We start from the raw sequence: 26,887 nt of genomic DNA, 5'->3' as shown, positions 1-26,887 counted from the left end.
CCAAATAAAATGGTTACTTATAATAACATTACTGACAAGTTGAATAAGAGCAGTTGCTAAAGAAATTCATACAGCGACAATTGAGAGAGATAACGTAGCGATGTTCTCAAGTCTACACACACGACAATATAAACGATCGATGTGTCTTAACGCAAAGATACTTACATAACTAAATTAAAATTCAAAAGACATATCAAGCTTGACAGCAACTTACCTGAAAAATAAATTATATAAATTAATGATAGAATGAAGATGATAGATGAAAGCGATAACTGATAAAAATCAAATACAGAACAATAACGAATTTCTAATCTGTTAATATCATGTACTACTAGTAGTATGCAGTTAAATATATATAAACATTCCAACGTCAAACAATGCAGTGCTGCGTGATCGAAACGACCTTCCTCTTAGAAGATAGGAATATCAAAAGCATTAGTGCATATGCTAATAGGAACATTTCTTACGTGGATAGCGTATATAGCTTCCCAGACGTATCTACTAAAATAAGATTACTTGACGACTATGGTAATATTATGGAGATTTAAAGTAAACGATTACTTACTTACCATTTTTATTGTTAAATACTATATAATGTTTTACAGTACGAAGCTAGCTTATATAATTATATACTATTGTATATGAAAGTTTGTTTAACAGTGTGTAACGCATCAGTTTAATCGGTTGGGTGCGACTATTTATTGGTTTGGTGTAAATAAAATTTGAAGAATTACTTATGTAACAGTTCTTCTGATACAAAATCGATTCGATAACAATAAAATATTTGATTATTGTACAAAATAAATTTTTCTTAATTAAATTTAAAAGACCTAATAAATTACCGATGATTTTTAAAACAAAGCCTTCTCGAATCGGCTGTAAAGTCAAGACCTCCGATGATGGCGATAGTAAATATATAACGCGGATGATTCACACAGCACAATGCTGGGAACGAGATCAGTACGTAACGTAAATTGTGATGTCATATTACAAACTATTATCAATTATAGTTGGGAAGCGTAAAGAATCAGATGATCTGTATCGCACACGCGACATTAATATACAGACCGAGCAGATCAATAGATTATTGTTAAATTGTTTTATAAATTCACATTGCAGTTATGTATTAGTTTATTAAGAGCTGCGGACTTATATTTAAATATACGAATATGCTATAAGAATAAGACACAGTTCTTTTTTGTCGATTGCTACCTAGCTGAATATACAATTATTTTATTTTTGTTCAAAATAAAAATTAAAAATACTTTCTTTATTTTCATTATACAGGATTAAATTAAATGTCGAAACAGATTCTATCGAGAAGAATTAGCAAGAAACTCGTTTGATTATATTACTTAATACTGCATTGAAGTAAATACGAAATTAAATTTCATTATTATTTATCTTGTAAAATGCAGGCTATAATGTAAATAAGCTACGTATGGCACATTAATAAAAGTGGCGCCAGTAGAACCGGCATTGCTCAAGCCACGTTCTCGCTCTGAAGGAATGTCCAATATTAACGGCATTCGCGTTAATTAAAAAAGAATTAGGGTTTACACCGACGATCTCGCTCTGTTACATCACAGTCTTGTCCTGCGACCAGATGGCATTAAGCTGACCCACTTCGCGAAGGTCCGACCGGTGACCATTTAAGGTATTGCAGGGTTACACAAGCGATTCTATGTGGTACGTTTTATCGTGAAATGGGAATGAAATAAAATCATTTATTTTATTGCCGGCTCGAGCCATATTATTTTACAACAATAACAAACTGAGTATAACCAAAAGCATACAAGGTATGTTTGTATGAATTAAGTCTCATACTATGCTATGCCATTGAAACAGTACAACTCAATACGTAAATTTTATATAATTATTTTCTCGTAAAACACTACAAATAGCCGACTGACCATTCTCGCAGTGAATACAAATTTTATCGAGATTTTTCTTGACATGTAATCATAAAATAATAGCTTTACAACATTTCACTTGCGCAAAAATATAATGCCATAAATTTTACAGAAAAATCATAAAGGCGCCAACAATTTATCTCCGTAAGAAGGTCAGTACAAGATTTTTAGGTAACAAACAAGTATCAAGCTGTGAGTGACCAAAAAAAGTTACTAAGTTCTGAATGTGAATGCTGATTGCGGGCCAAAGCCGTTTACAGTTAATCAATGCTGCACCATCTGTAACGCGGTTTCCCAATGAGAACATCAACACCAGTACCATGAACATTTGTAAAAATGTTGCAACACGAATGTGTGATTTAAGACTTACTATAAAGTAACATAATTGCTTGAAACCTTTTCGTCGTGGTCATACTTCAGCGTACTCGTATAGGCAATCTGACATATGGCGGCTAAAACGTGTCCATTTAAGGTATGCACATATGGAGGCGAGTCATGCTGATAGATTGTTTGACGAATTAAGCCGTACATAGCATAATAGCAGCTTTTTATAGTACAATGGAGCGGAGCGACAAACGACAGCTATTTGTGAAAGGATATTCACTATTGTTGTGTAGGTTTTTGCCAAAATAGCAGAACCGTGTACATCCAGAAACAGATACTACAAACAGAATATTAAAGAAAAATAGATGATAATAATAATAATATCAAAATATTTGATAATGATGGCGAAATTATAATAAAGCAAAATATAAAGTACAATACACGTCATATCACACCAGTTAACAAAACACAAAGAGCGTTCCTTTCTCAGATTTCAAACGTAATAAAACGTTTAATTAACTATGAAAAATATTGTTGGACAAAGACAAGGACAGACTGTCAGTGTCAAAGGAATATACACCTTTTTCCTTGGATACTAGAAAGTTTATTATTTGAAGCGTATATTCTGGAAAAACATAAAGACGGCGATAAGGTGGCGCCTCGTTTTCTTTCTTAAAGAATACTGATATTGAGCAGAATAAAATTGTCGACCTAGCCAAGGAACATGTAACTATCTAAGGCTATTCCAATGGCAGGAGAAGAAAAAACAAATAAACAACATTGTTTTTGCCATAACATGACATCACCTAAAATAATCTATGGTATTATATATATATCATATATCATTTTTGGATTTGTGAAATAAATCGCGTTTTGAATGTCGATAAATTCTTAATCGGAATTCGGCAGTAAAAATTATAGAGGTTATTAAATGTTAGGTAGAATAGTTTTTTATTATAAATAACGATATATTTAACATAAACTATATAGCAAATATATGAGAATAAATATATCGAATGCAATTCAAAAATAGAAGATTTGTTGTTTAATCCTTCTGCAATTGGAATAGGCCATAAAATAGTCACATATTAACAAGAATACGCCATACGAAGTGAACCTTAGCAATATACCAAGTATGTCATTTAAAATGAGAGAAAGGTAATTCGCAAGATTCTTGATAAAATCTGCCCGACTGGTATTTAATAACGGCACGAGTTGACTACGCAACACCTACTCAGAAATACCATTTTCGGTCAATAAACACTAGAGATTACAATGATGATAACACAATGGAACGTTATTTTGAAAACCTGTCAGAGAATTGTTCTGATAGCATAGCGGAAATAATAAATAAGATCCAAGTTTTAAGAATATACTACATATTCATATAGAACATTAATTTATTAATTTTTATCCTTGGCGTCAATTAAAATTTATCAAAAGATTTATGAGGACCTGATTAAAGCTTATATAAAACCGCAAGACCAATCAATATCGCATCAATTCAAATAAAGTAACGAAGATTCGTTTGCATATTATTCGGTTGTTTTTATTGCACTCTTAAAATATGATCTTTATGAGTATCTGACGTATTCTTAATGTAATATTATAAATAAAATATCGAACACGATTTGTGCTCACAATATCGAAACCTTTTACAATCTGATATTAGCTACGGCGAAGTTGTTCTAAAATGAATTTATTAATAATGTCATATTGCTTCGAGCCCACGTCTGCACGTCAAGTGACTGTCGTAATTAGCTACGAAAAGTAATTCTGCATGTATTATAGCTCCGTAGAGTAATTAAAATGTTTAAGTCTATAGTGTTTTTTTTAAATAAGCACTATTACTATTTAAACTACACCAGCTCTACAATTACCATTACATAATATTTAAGGAATTACTTATTGTCTTATTTTCCTTATAATAAAGCGTCAATATTACTAAAAATCAAAAACATCGAAATTCCAATGGAAAAAGGTCGAACCAGAGACTGCCATATCACTAGACGCACGTAAGATATATTGAGGCTTCTATATTATAACAATTAAAAGCTCTTGGTAACTTTTTATTGTGATGTAAATGACCGCGCCTTGCCTTAACGTTGCGATGCCTCGACTATTGTAAATTTAATTGTTAAACTAATAGACCATAATTTTGCCATGAGGGGAAGTAGAAGGCTTGCCGTCTAGACAACATAAACCTCGGTGTTGCAATCAACTTAAATTGGACGTAAAGATGGATCCACAATAACTTTGCTATTTTAACAACATGCTCAAAAATATTGAAATTAAATATTTAATTTATTTAGTAACAATATAATAAGAGCTTACTTCTCAACTGATTTCTGTTACCATAACAGATTAAAAACTGTCCCAAATACCGAATTGTGTCAAAATACATTACGGCAAGCACAATTATGCCAAATGTGGTTACAACAACATTTTAAAACATTAAAATGTATTTCTGAATATCAAGGCAAGATAATTGAAAGGAACATTGGCGTTGGTGAAGATGAAAATAGCATCGATAATCATACATCAGTTTGTTAGCTGCTCGATATTGATGCTTCAATCGAGAACAAACGAGTCATTCAGTGTGAATTCGGACACGTGTAAGGCTAAGTTTGAAGTGCGTTCAATGTTGACTATCAATTAATAGGCATTCGTAAAAGTAGTTCATAAGTAATAATAAAAATAGATTGAATGTTTAACAATTAAAGAGCAGTTTATTGATGACGTACATAAGTGTTTTATATAACAAGATAGTTAAACCAAAATTATAAAATATGAGAAGTAACTTCTTAATATTAGCTTGGTACCTCCGCCTTTTTATATATGAGACGTAATAAAGCGTTTTATTTAAAACAGATTTCATACATTATGATACCCCATTTAAATCATAAGCTAATTGCAATTAAATAAAATTATATAAAAAAGCGTCCTTTGCGTCTTTGCACGAGAATGTACATTCAAATATTGATGATCTTCAAATGCAAAACAAACCATTACATCAGCCGTACGAAAATAATTCAGCTGTGGATTATTCCAAGCCTATAATGTTACGTACGACAGAATTCTGTTTTCGACGTCGATTTAAAATAAAACGAGCCATCAAAAGAGCACGGTATTAAAATCCAAGTTGTAAACTAAACTAAAATTCAATTAAACTGTTGAACAACTTTTACAACTATACGACCCAAAACTTTCAGGGCACTTTGCAGTTCAATCTTGAGTCGACAATTTTCTGAACGATATTGAATCATTACCATTTTAATTCCAAGAACAAACTTAAGAGTAATTCAAAATATAATGACTTTTTTATAACGCAACCATCATTTGTATAAATTGCAAGATACCGCATATTGAAATTTTTCTCAACTCTACCGAAATCTCCAGAATCTTCGACTTTATACTGGTATTTTACGATTGACGCATTGCCTCACCTGCAGACCGCAGTGCAGATAAAAGGATGGGAAAGATGCTGCAGTGACCAGTCTATCATATATACATACAACGCATTACACGTTACGCTTTGAAAGTAGTTACACAATTTTTAGTTATTGGTTTTAAGACGATTAATAATATTTAGACAATGTTTGCAGACATTTTTAATTATAAATGATTAATAGATATATTTTCAGGATTTATAAGGAAACATATATTATACTTTACTTATTAAAAAAGGATGTATCTGCTTAAAAATATAGTTCCCCTTAAATATTTCAAGCTGAAAACCCGCAAATGGAGGACATCAAAACACTTAAGCATGGCTCAAAGAGAAATCCTCGATTTCCCCTCCTTCCTTAACAACTACCATACGTCAGACATATCCGTTAATACAAACAATCTATTCGCGTCTGAAACTTTCATTTGACCTCGTCTGCGCCCTGTCTACCTCCCCGCGGGAGGCTCGGGAGGGATCGCCAGACTGCAAAGGGTGCGTTCATCGAGATACATTCAACCCTATTACCATAACAAGTCAAACAAATAACATTCTTACTGTTTGAAACTTTAAGATCACAACCGAATGGGTATATTTCTGCAGAGTTCGCTCTGTGAATGGACCATAGAGTGCTTATGAATCGGTTATGGTACGAGGAAATTTAGCTCTTATTTGCTTACAATACAGAATAAAAAATCTATTATTGCCGGTGCGGAGGTAACTTGACTTTCAGCTGACTTTACAGATTAGGGGAATTGAGGATTTCGAACGAACGAATCCGCACTTTAAATTTCCACTAAAGTTAGACTTAATTATAAGGACTTTGACCGAATCCACATACATTTTTTCATTGTTCAGGAAGTATATATACATTTTCATCGAATTAATATATATATTTAAGAAAATTAAGTAACAATCGTTCAATGTCCTTTAAAATGTAAGGCTTCCTCTACTTTTGAGAAGATTTGAAGCTGCATAGTAAACGGTTAGTAAATAAACATTGGCATATTTTCATGCGATATATGAAGTTTTCCTTTACGTTTTCCTTCACCGAAGCTGAGCGAGATGAATCAAACCACAAACTAAGCAAATAAAAACTTAGTTTGTCTGAACCCGTAGTCTTCGGTTAAAATTCAATCGTTCTAACAAATCTATCACGGCTTTTGGTATATTACATTTATCAATCATTTTCGAAGCTATACTCGTTGCCTTTTTCTTTTAAATGTACAATTATTTTCGAAAAATATTTTAAGGTCGTATAGACTATAGGCAATGTTGAAGTTACTAGTTTATTAGATATTTTTTAATGAATTTTATGAAAGCTTTTAATTGTTTTATCTTAAATATCACAAACGCAGCCGGGTTATCAGCATGACCATCGCTTATCGCATTATCGCATGACGTCACAATCAAATGCATTCAAGTGCTGATAGCCTCAGTCAGGGAGACGTTCCGTTCTATTTTAAACGGCCAACGCGGTTCGCTAACTTAGTTCATTGCTATAATGCTGATTAAACAGTTTTGCAAGATATTTTCTTTAGGAAACGACCATTAAGCTAATTAAACTTTCATTAACAACTTAATATGTATTTAATAATACAATTATATGAATTTCATTTAATTATTGTAATAATATAATTAATTTATAATTGGATAGATTTATTCAAAAAATAAAAATTAAAGTAAAAATGTTGGTTCTTACATTAAAGGTTTAAATAAATTTGTTTTTTTTTTCTGAAGAATTCTGAAGCATTCGCTTAAATAATGTTCAGTGCTTGCGAAAGATAGAATAATATAGAGTATGTAGATATCTCTACAAATATATTACTGTATACATACGTAATATACAAAACAAATATAATAAACAGCGTACGATATAAATATTCGTACACTATTTATTACACATTAAAACAGTTTTACGAGACATCGACGCCTCTCGAGCGGATATGCGTAATTTTAACCTTTACAACAAGCATTGCGTAAACACGCGGCTCATTCAACTTTTCAGGGACAAATCTAAATTATCTCGGACTTAACTTTTCGTATTTTAACATTTCGTTTTATAATTATGATGTTAATACGTCTAGAAATTTACGCGAGCTGGTCGTTGACACTTGAATCCTACCGCGATAATTCTACGATCATATCGGGCCAACATGTAGCATGTATTCAAGTCAATTTCTGATGTATCTACCTCCGATATAAACATATGCTTTCTATTTATACTTAAATAATGAAACTGAATGTAGTTTTTGTTTTTTTTTTGTTTGAAAGCGCTAATCTTTTAAACCATCAGTCGTATTTTTTTTGATAAAATATAAAATTTTTAACCATCGGACATTTTCAATATTTGCATTTTTGCCAAAGGTATTTCATAATTGTGTGGGATTAGTGTGTTCATATTTTATAATCAAAAATGAACTTTCTCGTATTTATTTCTCGTGAGCTGTTTGGGAAGGATAATTCGACGAAGCAAGACAGTAAAAGTGTGACAAGAATTAGACGAAGTTTATCGCAAGTACCAGGGCGGCAGAACGTCGGTGGAGGTTAAACGCGGCGCATATATTCGCGTGGGCCGTCCTCCGCTCACCCCACCCCTAACGGGGTCGACGACCGCCGCGGCCGATTCGGCCGACGGCGCGCCTCACCTTGACATTCATCTCGAGCACGCTTTGACCAAACGCTTGAATTAACCCATACAAATCTAAAGTGACATCGACGATCAACCCCTTGGTAATTGCCAGATTTACTCTCTATTTACGCGTGATACAAAAATGTAGTCAAAATATCGAACAGATTTTTTTTATAGTAACAAATGCTTGTGTTGGTAAAGTCTTATTTTAACAATAATAATATCTGCAAAAACTAAATAAATAATCGAAATATTCTCAATACCAAATACTGCAGGTGATAATTGTAGTGCAATGATGCATGACATCATAGCATTTTAAACAACCAAAATACAACACCAAGTCAATTTTGCATCATTGTAACTTTAAACAATGTCATGCAAGAGCATTGAACTGTAAAATGGTTATATTTAGATAATATCATTGTTACACGATTTGTAGTCTCAAATTAAAATAGCGAAGGTAATAACAAATTCAACCAAAAAATATATGCGACGTAATGATCCAGTGTCCAGTAGTCTTAATGCCCGATTTGCAGCAAATGAATAAATTTTTTTGGCGCCGGCCTAAACCGCAGTGTACCATTAATCAGCACAAGTCAATGGAGCGTGAAATCCTTTAATTTGAATGACAAAGGTGCTCGTACTATTCATTTGCGAACGGCGACCGCCGACGAGTCTAATTGTTCAGCCCAAACACTGCTTTAAAGCATACAAGTCACGGTTTTTACCAGTATCTATATCTCGCGATTTTCTTTTACATATATTTTTAAGAAATACGATAAAAATATGTAAAAATTTAAGTTATTAAAAGCTCCCTATTTTTGCATATTTTTTTTAGTATTTCTTAAAACTCATTAAACATAAACTCGACTGTTATTAAAGTGAATTTATATATTTAAAAAAATGCATTGTTAATAGAGTGTGAAAGAAGTGAGAACTTTTACTGTTCATTTATATTTCTATAAAAAATACTATTCAGTCAAATTTATCATTAATTTTTAAATCAATAATTTTAGAAGAATATACAAAAAATTAGAGGCTAAAAATATGTTTTTAGAGTAAGAAATATTTTTATTGTCAATGTTTTTAAAATGACGAGAAATCTTATGCAATTTGTATCAAACCTATGATGCAATTTATATTAAACTTTTAAAAATGTTTTGTTTTCTATAAACAAATTTTGATTATAAGAGAAGCACTAGATTTACCTATTATTAAATTAAGCATAATTACATACTCAATTTTTTATTTAATATAATAATATTTACTATATTTCACATTATTGAAATTAAACGGATACAAGCAAAGCTGCCACATGCTAACATGCTTTACAAAAATATATAATTAATTTAAATAAATAATACAAATAAAATGTATGTTTGACTTGTCTAAATTATCATAATTAAAACCCATCATCACTTAATTGAACAATTGTTAGTTCTATTATCTGTACAAAAGAATGGTTACTTGATATTGTAGAATCATTTATATTCTAGAACCTTCCCTTAAAATCAGTTAAGGAAACAAGAATACCTCTTTAGCTCAAAATATTGTACACATAATAATGTATTGGAGGTTATATAGGACTTCCTTTTTTTGAAGTAAGGAGTTCTTTTATATAAAATAATATTCTTATTCATATTCTAATTCATAAAAGGAATAATTTCCTTTGCTTCACAAATCCACAAAAATAAGACTCAAATATTTCTTGATTCATTCCACATTATGATATATTATTACATATCTGCAATTGTTGTCTATATAACAATTTTTATTACAAAATATTGGAATGAGGCAAAGATAATCTGAAACCAAACAAAATTATCTAAGAGGCAAAATGCACCAAGACTCAGTGTTAACTGATAAAATAGCAATATCTATTAATGCCACAATGATAATTTTTTTTAAATATAATTATATTCTATCCTTAAACCGCTGACATATTCCTTTCTAAATAAATGGAAAACAATTTAAACAATAACATTATTAAAACAATCAGCAATAACATAAAAATATAATAAACATAGAAATATTATTAAAAATCAATTTTAACATAATAAAATTTTAAGCAACATTTTTTTTGTTTATCTATAAACAAATTTAGATAGAATTCTTATTATATAATTGTATATGTTATTACACATAATATTACTCATTACAAAGTAAATATGATCTCGTCTTTACCACTTAAACAGACGACTGAGCATATTTTCCTTATTTGGAATTTTGTCTAAATTTAGAAATTTGTTAAGAAATATATTCATTTTAATTATTGCTACATAAAAAAAAATTTGAAGAACTATAATGATATTGTAGATATATATTTATTATATTATTAAAGATATATGTTTATTTAAATAAAGTTTAAAATATTTTATTCAGAAAATCTTGTTTTTAAAAATAAACATAATTTTACCAACCAATTTATTATTTCAATCATTGTTAAATAATATAAGCTATTGTAAAATAAACCAAGCCCATTACATGTTGCTTATAAGAAGTACAATGGACCATAATGCCAAAATAGTTTACTTAATGGCATACCTCAACGGCATTCATTGTAATTGAACTATTTTATTACAAAAAGCTTTTAAAAGAATTCAAAATATACATTAAAATTGACAATAATTAATATAATCATTTTTTTTCTCTTTTCCAATGTCACATATAAAAAAAGATATCATATGTGTCATATGATATCGAGATTATTTGGTTTCAAATTTTGAATTGTTTAATGATGATGAGTGAAAACTATGTAATTCTACAGTAGATATCTAGAACAATATTATAATGAAATAAAATAATTATTTGAACTATTTTTTTTTTAAATATATTATTAATATTTTAGTATTGACTTACTTACACATAAGAACATTATTTTTCTTTTGAAAAGTAATATATTTGGGTAGGCAAGTTTCAATTTTTCTTAGTGTCAATTTTAATATCTCTTAAAAACGTTTTTCATTTTTACAGCAATTTTAAATAAGATTGTTAATCAATTTGTTATTTAAATCATTTTTTTTGTTAGTTATGTTTGTTTAGATATTAGGATATTATACTTACATATATGAGCCCTGAGTAGTATCTGTCTTTGATGTTGTGAAGAACAGAAGCTTCATTGAGGCATGTCAATTCTGCCATATCTTCAACTTTATCGAACTTCGGCGGATTCATCTTTTGGATATCATCCCTCGCCACCAGGATTCTCTTTCCTGACTCCGCAATCTCCACTTCCATTTCATCTCCACGGTCTTCTTTGATACCCGCTGCGACAAAACCCTGGGATTCATGCGGAACCCACACCAATCTCTTTTGAGTCCACTCGGCCTGCGTCGCCGGGTCATTGAAACTGTTCCGATCGACTGACAGGTACCGGAGCTCCGGGTCGTTTCTATCCATGTCCACCATCGCGCCCAATCACGCCGCGCGACCCTTACGATAACCTAACACCGGCACTGTATACCACATTAAACGGTCGCACAGACCGACACACCACACAACACGTTGTTAAAAACCACCGGCTCTTATTCGTGTGCCGGAGGAGCACGACACGTACGAAATGACGACTGCGACTAAGACTGACAAGAGTGACAGCAGCAACGGTTACAAGTAGGAGGGATGAACCGGTCGACGCCCGAATTCACGTTTTGTCCAAAATATGTACAACGTTATCGTTGTTCAATTAGACAGCAACGTCAACAAAATTAGTAATGTAATTCTAACAACACTTTAATTAATTACGGACTTTAATAATATACAGTACTTTTTACAATAGAAAAATAGTCTTAGTTAAACCGACAAATCACTCCAATTCTGCTCGTTTTTGACACAAATGTCGAGTGTGTTGAATTTTGAATAGTAGCTAATAAAATTCTGACAATTACCGTTAAATTCTGTTACTGTGATTGGCAGCTTATTACATTGAAACATTCTAATTTTCAAGTAGCCAATAGGATTGACTTATTTTTGCAAAGTTGTAATTTTTTGTAAATGAAAACAAATATTTGTGTTATGGATATGTTCAATTTAACAAAATGTAATTTTAGCTCTAGCACCACACTTTCGACATAGTTTATAGCGAATACGTTGCCCGATTATCAACGAAGGTTTGAACTTATGAATAGAACTGAGATTAAAAAGTCTTTGATGTATCAAAGATACAGTAATCGGTTAAGAAATACCTTACATAACAAAATATATTGTATTTGTTATTATATTAAATATTTAAAATTTCATTTGCATGCTAAGATATATGTACCAACTGCAAGTTTTGTAAATTAAATTAGAATATTCTTAATTAAATATGTGCAAAACATGAACGCATTAAAATATTATCAAAATTAAGTACAACATTAATACCATAATCGTGATATGTTTCAAGCAATAAAAAAGAAAATAATTTATAAATTGCATAAAAATTAAAAAGACTTCTAATTAGTAATTTAAAAGACTAGTTAGTAAATGCTGTTTCTTAATATTTTTATTATTAAAGCTAAGATTTTCATGTATAGAATACAAGTGATTGTATTAATCTAGATATTATAATATAAGTGCAACTGATTAAAAATATTTTTTCATGATACTAATATGTGAACATATATTTTAAAAAAGAATCATCCACAACCTAAAACACATATCTTACTTAAAAAGTTTTCAATAACTCTAAATATTAATTTAATAAAAGGGTATTTCTAACATAAGCTGTGTGTGTGTAACTTTAACTGTCAATCTCTGACATTTATTTCAAAATAATAAAGCTCAATTTTCTTTAACATGCATATTGAACATTTGGCTATATAAAAAAAACTGTTTTACAAGGAATAGATAAACTTTTCATGTTCCCACAAAAGACTTAACAATTATTTAAGAAAAACTCTGGTATTATCATGTTTAAGAAGTCAAAGTTCACAGTATTTTAAGCCGATCATACTGATATGAAGTTATATTTAAAGAATAATTGCTAGTTATACAGAAACACGACGATACTTACACAACGTATAACTCGTATCCCTTGTATTAAAAAGGCTATGCCATAACATTTTGTTTGGTGTTACTTAAACGTTATTACTGTAATTTGTGTAGTAAAAAAATGGCGTTTATTGTGGATTTGCGGTCTGATACCGTCACTAAGCCAACAAAATCTATGATGCACGCAATGGTAAATTCTGCTCTTGGAGACGATGTATTTGGAGAGGACCCTACTGTAAATGCTTTGGAGAGTAAAGTAGCAACTTTATTAGGGAAACAAGCGGCATTATTCGTACCCACCGGTACCATGGCTAATCTTATTGCAAGTAAGTTTAAACCTGATTTTAGCATGTCTATTAAATTATATATATTATATAATTAAAAACTATACATCATTAAAAAACAATTGTGAAAAAATATATTCATTTTTCATAATTAAATATATAAATAAAATATCACAGTATTTTTTTTAATTGAAACTTTATTTAAAATTTATGAGCATAATATGTATATTAAATAAATTTATTTCACTTGAATTATCGTATGTCTTAATCAACTTGTCTACTTATATCACATAAACTGAAGTCATCGTAGGACTAGTACACAAATTTAAGGTTGCTCAGTGAGCAATGGAAAGCGCGATGCTTGGGGTCCGAAATGAGGACATTCGCCAGAGAACTAAAATCTCCGACATTGCGTGTAAAATTAGATTGCTAAAGTGGAAGTGGGCTGGTCTCTAGGCACATTGATGGCCGATGGAGCCGACATGTGTAGAATGGAGACCACGCTTAGGCAAACGTAGTGTAGGTAACCCTGTGGCAAGGTGAACCGACAATCTTAAAAAGGTGCAGGTTTCCACCTGCATGTGTCTAATTTCACTGAAATTCTGATCTTTTCACGATGTCTTCCTTCATCGTAAAGCACGAGATGAATTATAATTACAAATTAAGCACATGAAAATTCAGTGGTGCTTGCCCGGGTTTGAACCGACGACCATCGGTAAGATTCATGCGTTCTTACCACTGGGCCATCTCGGCTATTAAATTTTGATTTAAGTTATTTTAATAATATATTCAGGTATGTTAAACTGTTGAGGTTTAAGTAAAAGATGGCACAGAATGTGATGAAAAAATATAATTTTTTTTTTGCAGTAATGGTTCATTGTAATAAAAGAGGCTCAGAGGCAATTGTTGGTAATTTATCACATATTTTCAAATATGAACAAGGTTAGTAAAGTATTTCATATTCTTTTATTATTTGATATGTTCCAAGCTTATGTACATTGCAAATGAACAATATGCCAATAATTTATCATATTGTGTATTTTACACTAAAAAGAAAATTCTTTGTTCTGAAGGTGGTGCAGCTCATGTCGCGGGGGTTCTTTTAAATACTATTCAGAACAAACCAGATGGAACTTTTGACCTGCAAGAGTTGGAAAGCAAAATTCGAGGTTCGGATATTCATGAGGCAATCACATCTTTGATTGCAATTGAAAACACTCACAATGTTTGTGGAGGAAAGGTGATAATACAACATTCTAATTTAACCATTAAAATAAGTAAACATTTTACAATAATATTACAATATTTATCATATCAAGATTGACCATCATATTTGGCATGGCAAACACTTAGACAAATTACATAATATATGATGATGAAGTTGTTAATTTGCATAAACTGGTGGTAGGGCTTTGTGCAAGCTCGTCTGGGTAGGTACCACCCACTCATCAGATATTCTACCGCAAAACAGCAATACTTGATATTGTTGTGTTCCGGTTTGAAGGGTGAATGAGCCAGTGTAATTACAGGCACAAGGGACATAAAATCTTAGTTCCCAAGGTTGGTGGCGCATTGGCTATGTAAGCGATGGTTGACATTTCTTACAATGCCAATGTCTAAGGGCGTTTGGTGACCACTTACCATCAGGTGGCCCATATGCTCGTCCACCTTCCTATTCTATAAAAAAAAAAATAAAAAAAATAAACATGGAATATTTTGTTTGTTCAATCTCTACTAACCGACAAAAGAAGCTATCGGATATCTATTGGTTTTGGAATAATTTATTTTGATTATAAGTAGTATAGTTTTAAAAAAATATTTTTTATTATGTGTATAGTATATTTTTTCACATTTTAATTACTTATAATTGAGGTTGATTGCATATCTTATTGTATATTCAATATTTGTTTTAGGTTTTGCCCCTCCAGTGGATAGATGATCTGTCAGAGATCTGCAAGAAGCATGGCATACCGCTACATATGGATGGAGCGCGACTGCTGAACGCCAGTACGTACTTGGATGTGCCGGCAGAGCGCATCGCGCGGAGCTGCGATAGTGTATCGTTGTGTTTCAGTAAAGGACTGGCCGCGCCCGCAGGGTCCGCAATCGTCGGCACCTACCATTTCATCAAGCAGTAGGTGACCTATTTAGTACGGATAGCCGGTTTTGTAATAAAATGGGAGGATATTTATGAAAGAATAAATTATCTGGAGCCGGTCCTGGTTGGTCTGTTGCTTACTGCCAAGGTAGCCCAGTGAATAGCTAGTTTGATGAGGCAGTTAAAAATGCATTAATATGCAAATTCTAATGAGCAACTACTTTCCTGCAAAATTTCCATCAATGTTTCAGTTTCGTTTACATGATTTATGTATTAAAGTATGGTGTGAATATATTGGATTAGACGATGATGTGTGTCAGGGCGCGGCGCGTGCGCAAGATGCTGGGCGGCGGCATGCGGCAGGCGGGCGTGCTGGCCGCGCCGTGCGCCGTGGCGCTGGACGACGCCGCGCTGGCGCTCGACCACCGCCGCGCGCGCCGCCTGGCCCACGGTACGCGACGTTCATGCGCCGTCGTCTAAACGATTGCGGATCTGTCGCTGACTCTTCTGCAACCGAATGAACTTAAATACTATGAACATATGTTTGACGAGCCGGTTGGCGTGGTTGGTAGAACACTTGCCTTTCACGCCGAAGGTTGTGGGTTCGATTCCCACCCAGGACAGACATTTGTGTGCATGAACATGTCTGTTTGTCCTGAGTCTGGGTGTAATTATCTATATAAGTATGTATTTACAAAAGAAAAGTAGTATATGTAGTATATCAGTTGTCTGGTTTCCATAGTACAAGCTTTGTACGAGCTTAATTTGGGATCAGATGGCCGTGTGTGAAAAATGTCCCAGGATATTATTATTAAAAAAAATATGTTATGTTCGATCAATCGCATTAATAGTTAAACTTAGCTCTTTATAACATGAGTCTATATTAATACTACTGATACTTTCCTAGTTATCCACGGCCTCTTCCTGAAGACGTTCTCCGTAGATGTTGAAGGTCAGCACACCAACATAGTGCTGGTGCGGATTTCGGAGGACAGTCCCCTGAATGCTGATCAAGTGCTGCAGAGGCTGGCTCAAATATGTCTGGCGGAAACTCAGGTTTGCTTGATCTTATAGTACTAATGTGTTGTGTAATGCAATGCAACTATACTTTGTAGTAGGGCCTCGTGCAAGCCTGTCTGGGTAAGTAACACTCACTTTTCACATATTCTACGGCAAAACAGCTACAATTATTATTGTTGTGTTCCGGTTTGAGAGGTAATTGAGCCAGTGTACTACTACTGCCTACTGGCACATGGGGTGGTGGGGTACAGTGCTAGTGTCTATAGATGATGGCGGCCCGTCGGCCTATTTTATTTTAAAAAAATTGCAAGAGTTTTTTTGGCTTAGTGTCGAAGTTGTTGCGAACAAATTAAAAACTTTATATTTTATTCAAATAATGTTCTCAAACGAAATATATCCTTATTTTTTTTTTTTGATTAATATTTTATTTTCATTTCAGGGAAGTTGTAAGACCACTAACGACGAAGGCGTGATCGTGAAGGCGATATGCTTTAATAACAAAACGCTAAGGTTCACACTTCACCGCGACATACAGGACGAACAGCTCTGGCTGGCCATCATGAAGATCACTTATGTGTTCAAAGAGATGGACGCTGCTCATCCCGTGAAGTGTTAAAGTAACGACCAGACTTCCATCCACATACATATACAAATTATATTTCTATATATTATTGTTGACAGGTATATGTCTCTAAATATAATTTTTTTGTATGTATATATTTTTTCCAAATGAGATGTATGTGATACAGACTAAAAGTATTTATTCTATGGTATCAAATTATGAATTAATTGTTAAATAAGGAATGGTTTATGCCAGAGGTTTTCAAACATTAACATCCAATGCTTGCAGTAGATACTTGTAAGGTACAAATCAAATATATCTAGGTCATTTTCATACATTATGACCTATTCTTCAAACGAAATCGACGATCGCTATGTGAATTTGCGCCTTATATCAAGACTGAACCTGCAGTATATTGGTGTGGTTCCATAGAAGTAAGTGAATGACTAGGCCTTTTGCCGATGAGTTTGGAGACCCTTGACTCTATTTTATATACCTATACAACTGGTAACAAATCAATATCTTTGTAGAAATTATTATGTGTACTGTTGAATCTTTGGTCGTTTGTTATTCTTTTATAAATATTTTATTAATTATGTACATTATATATGTCATATTACATTGTATATGATCAAGTTGGTGTTATTTACCTGTAAACTTTCTCAAATATAAATTTGCTCAATATTGTTAAGTTGCTGATTGTAATACATAATTATTGTTATATAATTGATATTTTTGTCAAAGTTGTACTTTGTATAGGTGATGTTGTCGTCACGTTTGGCTGTTCTTTTGCTATTATATGACGTGGCCATTGAATAATATATCTAACGTAACGTAACGTAATATAAGCATATATAACATTGTAAAATGTTTAAATGAGACATTGCATATGGAATATTTTAAAAAGCGTTTGTAATGTTTTTTTTCTATTATGGTTTGATTGCCTTTATGCTTCGGTTTCATGTATTTTTTCTTGAAAGTATTTTACTCAATTTATTTCATAAACAGTATATCCGTAACAGCCTGTGAATGTCCCACTGCTGGGCTAAAGGCCTCCTCTCCTCTTTTTGAGGAGAAGGTTTGGAGCTTATTCCACCACGCTGCTCCAATGCGGGTTGGTAGAATTCACATGTGGCAGAACTTCAGTGAAATTAGACACATGCAGGTTTCCTCACGATGTTTTCCTTCACCGTAAAGCAAGAGATGAATTATAATCACAAATTAAGCACATGAAAATTCAGCGGTGCTTGCTATGGTTTGAACCCACGATCATCGGTTAAGATTCACGCGTTCTTACCACTAGGCCATCTCGGCTTCATAAACAGTATATGAATATTATTAATAATTATTTTTATTATACAGATTATAACTAAAATGAACAGTGAGCCTATTTTTGCCATAGTACTAATAAATGATGAATGCAAGGTGCATATATTTAACGAATTGTTATTGTAAAACAGTAACCGATCGGTTATGAGTGTTCTAACAAGTTCTTACATCTCATGGTACATGCGATTTTGTATTGTGACGCTTTTTATTACGGCTCCGTTATCCGTAAACGAAATGAATAGTTTTTTTATTAGTAATCGGACGTTTTAGTCAACTTTCATTTAGGGGTCTATGGTGTTGACTGCATAGTTGACGAGAAATAAAAATTAATATTGTTAACAAAAAAAGTCTTATGAGAAAAACTTTTATCTTGTTATATACTATATTTACATGACGGTGTAATTCTTGGTGTATTAATCAGTTTTTAAATATACTTCATATTAAAAAAAAATATGTATTAAATTATATTATATACTATTATGTTATTTACTTGAAAGGTTAAATAAAACTTTTAACACAGTTAAAACGTTTATTCTTAGTATTAACATTTAATACTTTTTTTTTTTATTTTCAAAAAAGGAATACTTATTAACTATGAATATTAAAAAAAATGAGAACGTTTCTAAAGTATCATAATTTTCTTAAAAATAAAAGATTCCAATATGAATCGATTACGCACACTTATTCGTAAATAGAAATAATAAACATATAACACGCATTATGGATGGAACACACATGTAGGTGCAAGTGAATTTGCGGCTCCGCCTCTGAACAAACTGCTAAGAAGTTTTTTTATAGTTACCTCGTTCGATCGAGAGTATGGCGGTAGCTTTAACAACTGATTCCTTGATATAAGCGCTTCGAACGCACAGGAGCGTCCATACTATTACAAACAATAACCGAAATTTTCAAACAGTAAATACCTAACATCAAACATACAATATCATGAGAATATATTTTTGGCAATTAGAATTTAGCCCTGATCGTACAGACAAACAAAATAGATTACTACTATAAGAATTTTATACACAAAATTTTATGTAAGCTTAATATAACATACCCAAACTTATATATATGACAATGACAATTTCATAATATATATATATATATATATATATATATCAATGATAGGAGTAAAGATAAATAAGCGACTGATCTTGAAATGACAATACATCTAAAATAAATGTCTTGGAACTTTTGCTAGTAAAACATAAGTGCATTGCCTGCATGTTAGCAAGGGGGGGGGGCGTGCATGTGTTAAGTATAAAAAGTGTCCTATCTTGGGTTTCAAGCTTGCTTCATAATAAATTTCATCAAAATCAGTTCAGTGTTTAAACCGTGACGTCGGAACAGAGACAGTTTCTAATTACAATATTAATATATAAGGGTATATTAATCGATAACAGTTTGTGCATGACATAGCAGAGCTATTAACAAACCGATCGATGGTATGTTTATCTAAGATTTGTTTATCTTTACTCCTGATTACAGTATATTGAATATAATTGTACTTACGAAGCTACAATGAGTATTGTTCACTCCAAACCTTGTACAGCTCTTGAGGATCGTCATAGCCGTGTGACGCTATCACGTCGCGATAGCCCTCAACGCTGTACTTCTTCTTATAGAAATAGAACTTGGAGCAATGAGTAGGCTCGAGTCCAATCTTTTTCGCGAGAATACCTAAATAAATATCGTCGAAGCGAAAATGCTTAACGAACAAACTGCCCGCGTAAAATATTTTCATAGCACGATTGGATACAACGAACGCGCCCGCTGTGACGTACGGCGGCCATTGGTTCCACGGATACTCCTCCAGGCTCACATGCCACTTGCTCGATCGAAAGCGCTGAGGCGAGGAATTGAACACGTAACCCGCAAATATAATCTTTTGACTTCCATCGTGTAATATCACCGAGTCCCTGTCCCCCTTGCTCCCTTGTCTTGTGATTACATTCTCCGGCGCTTCGTTTTCAACGTACGTCAAGAGATTCTTGACCGATATATACATGTCGTCATCAGTGAATAGGTAATTGTTAGCGTTGGAACAGTGGTCGAATAGCCAGCGGAAGGACATCATCGTTTTGATCGTATTGTTGAAGTAGCTGTCGTGGAAGTCCATTTGGATTACGTCATTGAATATTGCCATCTCCTCTTCTATTCTCTTCTGCATTGGAGATTTAACTTGGTCATCGATTCCGATGAAAAATAATATCCGTACTATCTTTCCCGTTATTAATTTCTCTTGGCCGTAAGTCTGCCGAATACCGTTACGTTGCTCGAAATTCCCCATCGCCGATTTGACGACGATGAACAGGTCTAATCTTTCCTGTGTTAAACATTTTACCGAATTGCTTAGGAATTTGTACGGGTAAACATTAATCGGCGGATGTTCCGGCATCTTATTGACTAGCACATTGCTGATCAATGGCTGAATGTTTACATCCAGAGGGTAATGGAAGTCTTTGTCAAAACTCTTCGTGTTCATATAGTCACACACACCAAAGAAATAGTAAACGTATATGAGAACACTCGCGACCACTATAAACTGGTAGTATTTTCTTCTCCTCATCTTATTTATTTGAGATTCCTTTATCTCTTTATAATTGTCACCTGAAAATAAATGACCGCGATATTATCGATGTAAATAATTAATGAATATGATGACATTTTTAATAGAACGACTGTGGGTTATCCGATATATCATGTGACAGAACCATATGAGAAATTGTATTGCGACATTTTCCTTAACTTTGACGAGCAAAAAATAAATTAAAAATAAGTATATATATTCGAGAAGTACTTGACACTACTGATAATTAAAATGTTTTCATGCAATTGAAATTCTTTGTCGAGGGTTTTTTTTTTAATACCAAAATAACTCGTTTGGTAAATTTATTTTCCTTTCATTATTAGGATATCAGTGCCACGTACAAATAGAGAAAATAAAAAAATTTATATAAGAAATATAAAATAAGAATAATTATAAAATAACTTAAGTGCTGTGAACCTCTAGGGTACTGTGATTGTCGTATCACAAACTCCAGTTACCGATAACACCATACTTCAGACATCTTATCAAACAGGAGTATTTGTTTTCTCCTATATATGATAAATAAAACATATATTATTTACTACTTAAATTGGTCAGTTTATAACGCCGATAACATGGTCACGTTAGTCAGTGTGCTGTGTGAGAATCAAATAAAAAATACACACAAATGATTGATGGATAAAAAACTAAATGAAAATAAAAAGGCAGTTTAAATATATATAATTTATTTAAAAAGATACGATATATTGGGTAAAAAAAATACTTCTTTGTTTACATTTTGCAATTTTTATCAGTACATTAATCACGATATTGTGCCAGAGTAGATGGCGTACAAACCGCAAACAAAGCATATTCTTGAGCCAAACCGCAATGCCGCAATTTATAGTTGTAGAAGATATACAAACAAATACTTTGCAATTTTGTTATATAACAAAAGGTAATTTAATCCGTGTTTGTTTTTTTTCCATAATTCATGCGTAGGTGCTGATATTATTACGATTATTTTTACTACCTGATGGTAATTGATGAACTCGTGTGTTTACGTACATAGACAATGGCAATGTAAGGTTAACCATTTTATACGCCATGAGATCAGAGATATGAACCCTTGTATCTGTATTTGCCCTGGCTCATTATTACTACACACCGTAACATAAAGTATTGCAGTTTGGCGATAGAATAACTTGACATTTAATGGGTCGGCGCAAAGGCACTATTATAGAAAGAAAATTGATTAAAAATCTTAAAAATTATATTGACTAATGTCACCACTTAATATCGGAAATCGTAAGTTAATATAATATTTAAATATGTATATAAATATATGTATATTATATATTTAATTCGATAAATAAATTGGTAAGTTTTTACAAAGTTTTTGAAATGAAACGTTAAATGTTTCGACATTGTAACTGTAATATTACATTACAGTTAATTATATAACATATTAATCACACATGAAATTAAAGCTTTGAGATGATGAGCTCACTTATAACAAAATTATTGATAATGACATTACTTATTATGGGTTTTTAATAATGATAATTGTCATTTAGTCGGTCATTTAACACCGATGTCTATATGCGTGGAACACTTAAAATAAATCGGGTTGTTTCATATAGGCCTTCTATTAAAATTCAATGCCGCAATGAGAAAAAAAACAAGCGTCGAACATTCAGCCGTCTTCTTTTTTGAAAGCGGTTGAAAACAAAATCCTTATTCGTAAAATAAAATCGATCTTTTTGGAAAAGTTAAGACTTATGAAGAGCTCAAGGCTCGGTTACATTTATAAAAAAAAAATAGTCTATATTTGCAGTTTACTCGTAGAGTAGAGAAATAAATACGAGATTTTTTGACGGTTTCGTGTTCAAAAACTAATACGATATATTACGTATACATGTACGACATATAATGCTGTTATCAAGCTGGGATCGAATTATCACTCACCGATTTACAAAGATGTATCGACAGTGGAGCTGATCGAGACTGGAGGCAAGTAATGACTTCGGATCTGGTTGTGGAGACGTGCGACCTCGTTGTCCATACTCTCCATTTCCCGCACGAGCTGTGTAAACTGTACTATACCTGAAACACACGCAATTAATTAATTTTACCTATATATATATTTACGATGTATTGAAAAGCCGATCCATTTTCCTGTAATGTTTTACAAAATTATTCAAATATCGTCGATTATTGTTTTTTATATTTCGAACGCAATTTCCTATTGTTATCGTTTCCTTCTTTAAACATGAACACGGTTCATTCGAAAATCTCCAGACATTTAATATATCCAATATAAAGTACTATTCAAAACGATAAATGAAAAGAAACGGTTTCCGTTAAAAAAAAAAATACGTTGAATCAAGTGAACACTTTTCGCTATACAATTGCGCACGCGTGTTAAAAAAAATGCTGCTAGTACTTTATCACTCCCAATTTAATTTAGGTTGCTGAATTAAGTTAATTTTATCATGTCTAACAATGATGTTATATCTTTCGATTACAGTGTCAAAGGTATATTGCGTTAATGTGCGTGTACGTTGCTTGAAGTATACATAGTCTATATGTATATTATATTCAATATAATATACATTTAAACTATAATAAGCTTTGCACCCCGTCTGCGTAGCTACCACCCACTCATCACAAATTCTATCGCCAATCAATACTTTGTATTGTTATAGTTAGGTTTAATAGATGAATGAACCAGTTTACATAGGAACAAGGGATATTACATCTTAGTTTGTAATGTATAGAAGTCGAGATGGCCCAGTGGTAAGAACGCGTGAATCTTAACCGATGAACGTGGGGTCAAATCCGGGCAAGCACCTCTGAATTTTCATGTGCTTAATTTCTGTTTATAATTCATCTCGTGCTTTTCGGTGAAGGAAAACATCGTGAGGAAACCTGCATGTGTCTAATTTCATCGAAATTCTGTCACATGTGTATTCCACCAACCCGCATTGGAGCAGCGTGGTGGAATAAGCTCCAAAACCTTCTCCTCAAATAGGGAGAGGAGGCCTTAGCCCAGCAGTGGGACATTTACAGGCTGTTACTTTACTTTTTACTTTATAAGGTATGGATAATATTTCTTACACCGCCAAATGCACGATAGCGCACAGATTGACGTGAATTAGAAGAATCAATACCTTTAGTTAATGCGAACTCAAAAGACAAACGCATTGGAAAACTTATTATACATGAAAACTTTTTTTTTAATACACAGTATTGAGGAATATTAAATAGCTTGCAACACTGGTATCGCGTCGAGATTTTAAACTAATCGATGATTTACGCAGGTAAATGAGCAACACCTAGATTCTAGTAGAATGTATTCAACTATCTTTCAAATCGTTTAAACATATTCGAAAATCTTTATTCAAAATAGAAGCGCTACTCTTGCTTATGGATTGTCAAATACCTAAAATGGTTCGGAAATAAACACCACAAACTTAAGACGAACTGGAGAAAGAAATTCAGCAGTTTTTTTAATCTCAAATATTATAATAATAAAGTTTAAATAAAATCAAACATTTATAATTAAAAATCTGAGTGCGACTAAGTGATACATAATGTATTTTTTTTATCTTTATGAACTGCAAAATATATAAGCTTAAAAATTGATTATTAAGGGTTCCATTTCTCTGCTATAAGCAGAGAAAAGCATTTTACTGGTGGTAGGGCTTTGTGCAAGCTCGTCTGGGTAGGTACCACCCACTCATCAGATATTCTACCGCAAAACAGCAATACTTGATATTGTTGTGTTCCGGTTTGAAGGGTGAGTGAGCCAGTGTAAATACAGGCACAAGGGACATAAAATCTTAGTTCCCAAGGTTGGTGGCGCATTGACTATAAGCGATGGTTGACATTTCTTACAATGCCAATGTCTAAGGGCGTTTGGTGACCACTTACCATCAGGTGGCTCATATGCTCGTCCACCTTCCTATTCTATAAAAAAATAATATTGTCATTCAATAAAATCTCATTTTGAAACAATAATGCCCTCAATATTACATTTCAACTTATATACATATGCTTTTCAAAATTTCAATTATGTCATTCGCTCATTAGAAAGATAATTACAAATAAATTGCAATATTCCTACTTCAAAGACATTGCTCAAAGCATCTGTATAAAAATTATGTGCTAAAACATAAGTAGCATAGTAATAACTGAGAAGTGTAATAGTTTCTAAGAAACAATGAATTCGGTTAGTCAATGATGAAAGATATTATTTATACAATAAGTATGAGCTATATTAAATAACATTTTTAATATCATAATGATCATTATTAACATTAAAAATACTATCTTAATTTCCAAACATAAATGTGATTTTAATTGACTTTATACTCGATTGAAGTTGTGTAATTCATATTAAAAAGAATTAGTACAATTAAATATTACACAATTTCAATTAATGACAATAATAATTATATTCAATTCCATACATATCATTATGTTCTTATTATATATAAATATTTTTATATTAGAAGAAATTGTAATAAAACAGTGGGGGTACCGAACATCGGAACACCCGCTAAAAAACCAGCTATACCCTTTCCGTCTTAACGAGGAGCGCCACGGGATTGCTTTCGCATGCTACCTTGTCCCTTTCATTCATCCTGATCAACTCAACACACGCCCATTATATGTTTCATATAATACATCCATCATTTCTTTAGTTTCCTTCTCCTTTTCTATCAAATCATACTCACTTTCAACTCTTAGTTACATACTATTCATCCTATTATCCTACAAGTCCAAATCACAACAAACAACCATTCCTGTTCTTGTTCATTTTAATTTGGCTACACCTCTATGTTATACATCTTAAAGATGGAGGTAATCCATGAGAACATTTACATACATTTTAAATTGTGGTAAGATCAACTATACAGTATATTTATTAGGTATTATAAAAGCATAATATTATAAACCTAATTTGAAATATTACTGTCATTATAAAATTGCACTTAAAAAATTACTAAATTTGTAAGTACCTTCCCTGGATCCAACAAATCCATGACGCTTAATGGTTTCCATTTCAATCTGGACTACCATTGGAAAAACTAGCTGCATCATCTTTAACATCTCATTTCCCGCAGCTTCCTTTGCCTCATCCAATTTAGATGCATAGTCCGGTGACTCCAAAGAATCAATTACCTCACTGAGTATTGTTCTAACTGTCTGAACTGTTACATTTGGGGGTGAAGCCATATTTATACTTTTTCATTTGCTCTAAAAAGTATTTTTATGTTAACAAAAAAAAAATATGTAAAAATGTAAAGGAACTTGAGCCAGCTGTTTTAAAATAAATATAAGTAAGTATGTTAAAAAAATAACAAAGCACTAATTTAATGGAATAATATAAATAACATTCAGTGATCACTAGAAAAAAAAAATACATCCTTTGTCTACAACTTTGTTAACTATTTAAGGTTTAATAAAATAGCATTAATAGCAATAATATTTATATATGTTTAATCAAAAAATGTAACAAGCATCGTAATAAAATAAATTAAGAGATAAGTACCTTTAACTTGCAGAGACTAGAGCCTGAAATTAATATTAAACTATCATTTGACTCACGTATCTATATTACTACTAATTATAAGCTTGCATTTAACCAATCAGCAGGTAATTGTACTTTGATAAGCTGAATTTATTTTGATTTGTTGATCTAGCACTCGAAAAATATTATGTATTATACAGAATAATTTTAGACAGTTTCGAAAAACGAAATTGTAGACAA

The 26,887-nt window shown here is 32.2% G+C and overlaps 3 protein-coding genes across 5 annotated transcripts in view; 1 reads left to right on the top strand and 2 right to left on the bottom strand.

The window, feature by feature from the left end:
• The window catches only part of LOC126770925 (myosin heavy chain, non-muscle), a 62,030-nt gene extending 49,889 nt beyond the window's left edge, over positions 1–12,141 (bottom strand). Inside the window, exon 1 of one of the 2 annotated variants that reach the window (XM_050490538.1) lies at positions 11,378–12,141. In XM_050490538.1, the coding sequence (XP_050346495.1) occupies positions 11,378–11,722 (345 nt within the window). In that variant the 5' untranslated portion in view covers positions 11,723–12,141. The remainder of the gene's footprint in view (positions 1–11,377) is intronic. The other variant, XM_050490537.1, reaches the window with a different exon arrangement.
• Positions 12,142–13,102: 961 nt separating this feature from the next.
• LOC126770953 (uncharacterized) lies at positions 13,103–19,031 on the top strand. The gene is made up of 7 exons (XM_050490581.1): positions 13,103–13,608; positions 14,434–14,508; positions 14,640–14,806; positions 15,480–15,700; positions 15,985–16,115; positions 16,572–16,720; positions 17,124–19,031. Exons 1-7 carry the CDS (start codon positions 13,404–13,406, stop codon positions 17,298–17,300), a joined length of 1,125 nt encoding a protein of 374 aa, XP_050346538.1. The 5' UTR covers positions 13,103–13,403; the 3' UTR covers positions 17,301–19,031.
• Positions 19,032–19,137: 106 nt separating this feature from the next.
• On the bottom strand, positions 19,138–26,881 carry LOC126770957 (protein C10-like). 2 transcript variants are annotated; one of them, XM_050490588.1, is made up of 4 exons: positions 26,669–26,881; positions 26,136–26,373; positions 23,077–23,214; positions 20,955–21,188 (listed from the first exon to the last, which is right to left on the bottom strand). In XM_050490588.1, exons 2-3 carry the CDS (start codon positions 26,350–26,352, stop codon positions 23,081–23,083), a joined length of 351 nt encoding a protein of 116 aa, XP_050346545.1. In that variant the 5' UTR covers positions 26,353–26,373; positions 26,669–26,881; the 3' UTR covers positions 20,955–21,188; positions 23,077–23,080. The 2 variants fall into 2 exon arrangements, with proteins under 2 accessions (XP_050346544.1, XP_050346545.1); XM_050490587.1 differs by lacking the exon at positions 26,669–26,881 and having other exon boundaries at positions 19,138–21,188; positions 26,136–26,153.
• Between the last annotated feature and the right edge of the window lie 6 nt (positions 26,882–26,887).

This window comes from Nymphalis io, chromosome 9 (genome assembly GCF_905147045.1).
Source record: "Nymphalis io chromosome 9, ilAglIoxx1.1, whole genome shotgun sequence".
In the NCBI taxonomy this organism is placed as follows: Eukaryota; Metazoa; Arthropoda; class Insecta; order Lepidoptera; family Nymphalidae; genus Nymphalis; species Nymphalis io.
The sequence above is the reverse complement of the archived record's forward strand: the minus strand, read 5'-3'. Positions and strand labels throughout refer to the sequence as shown.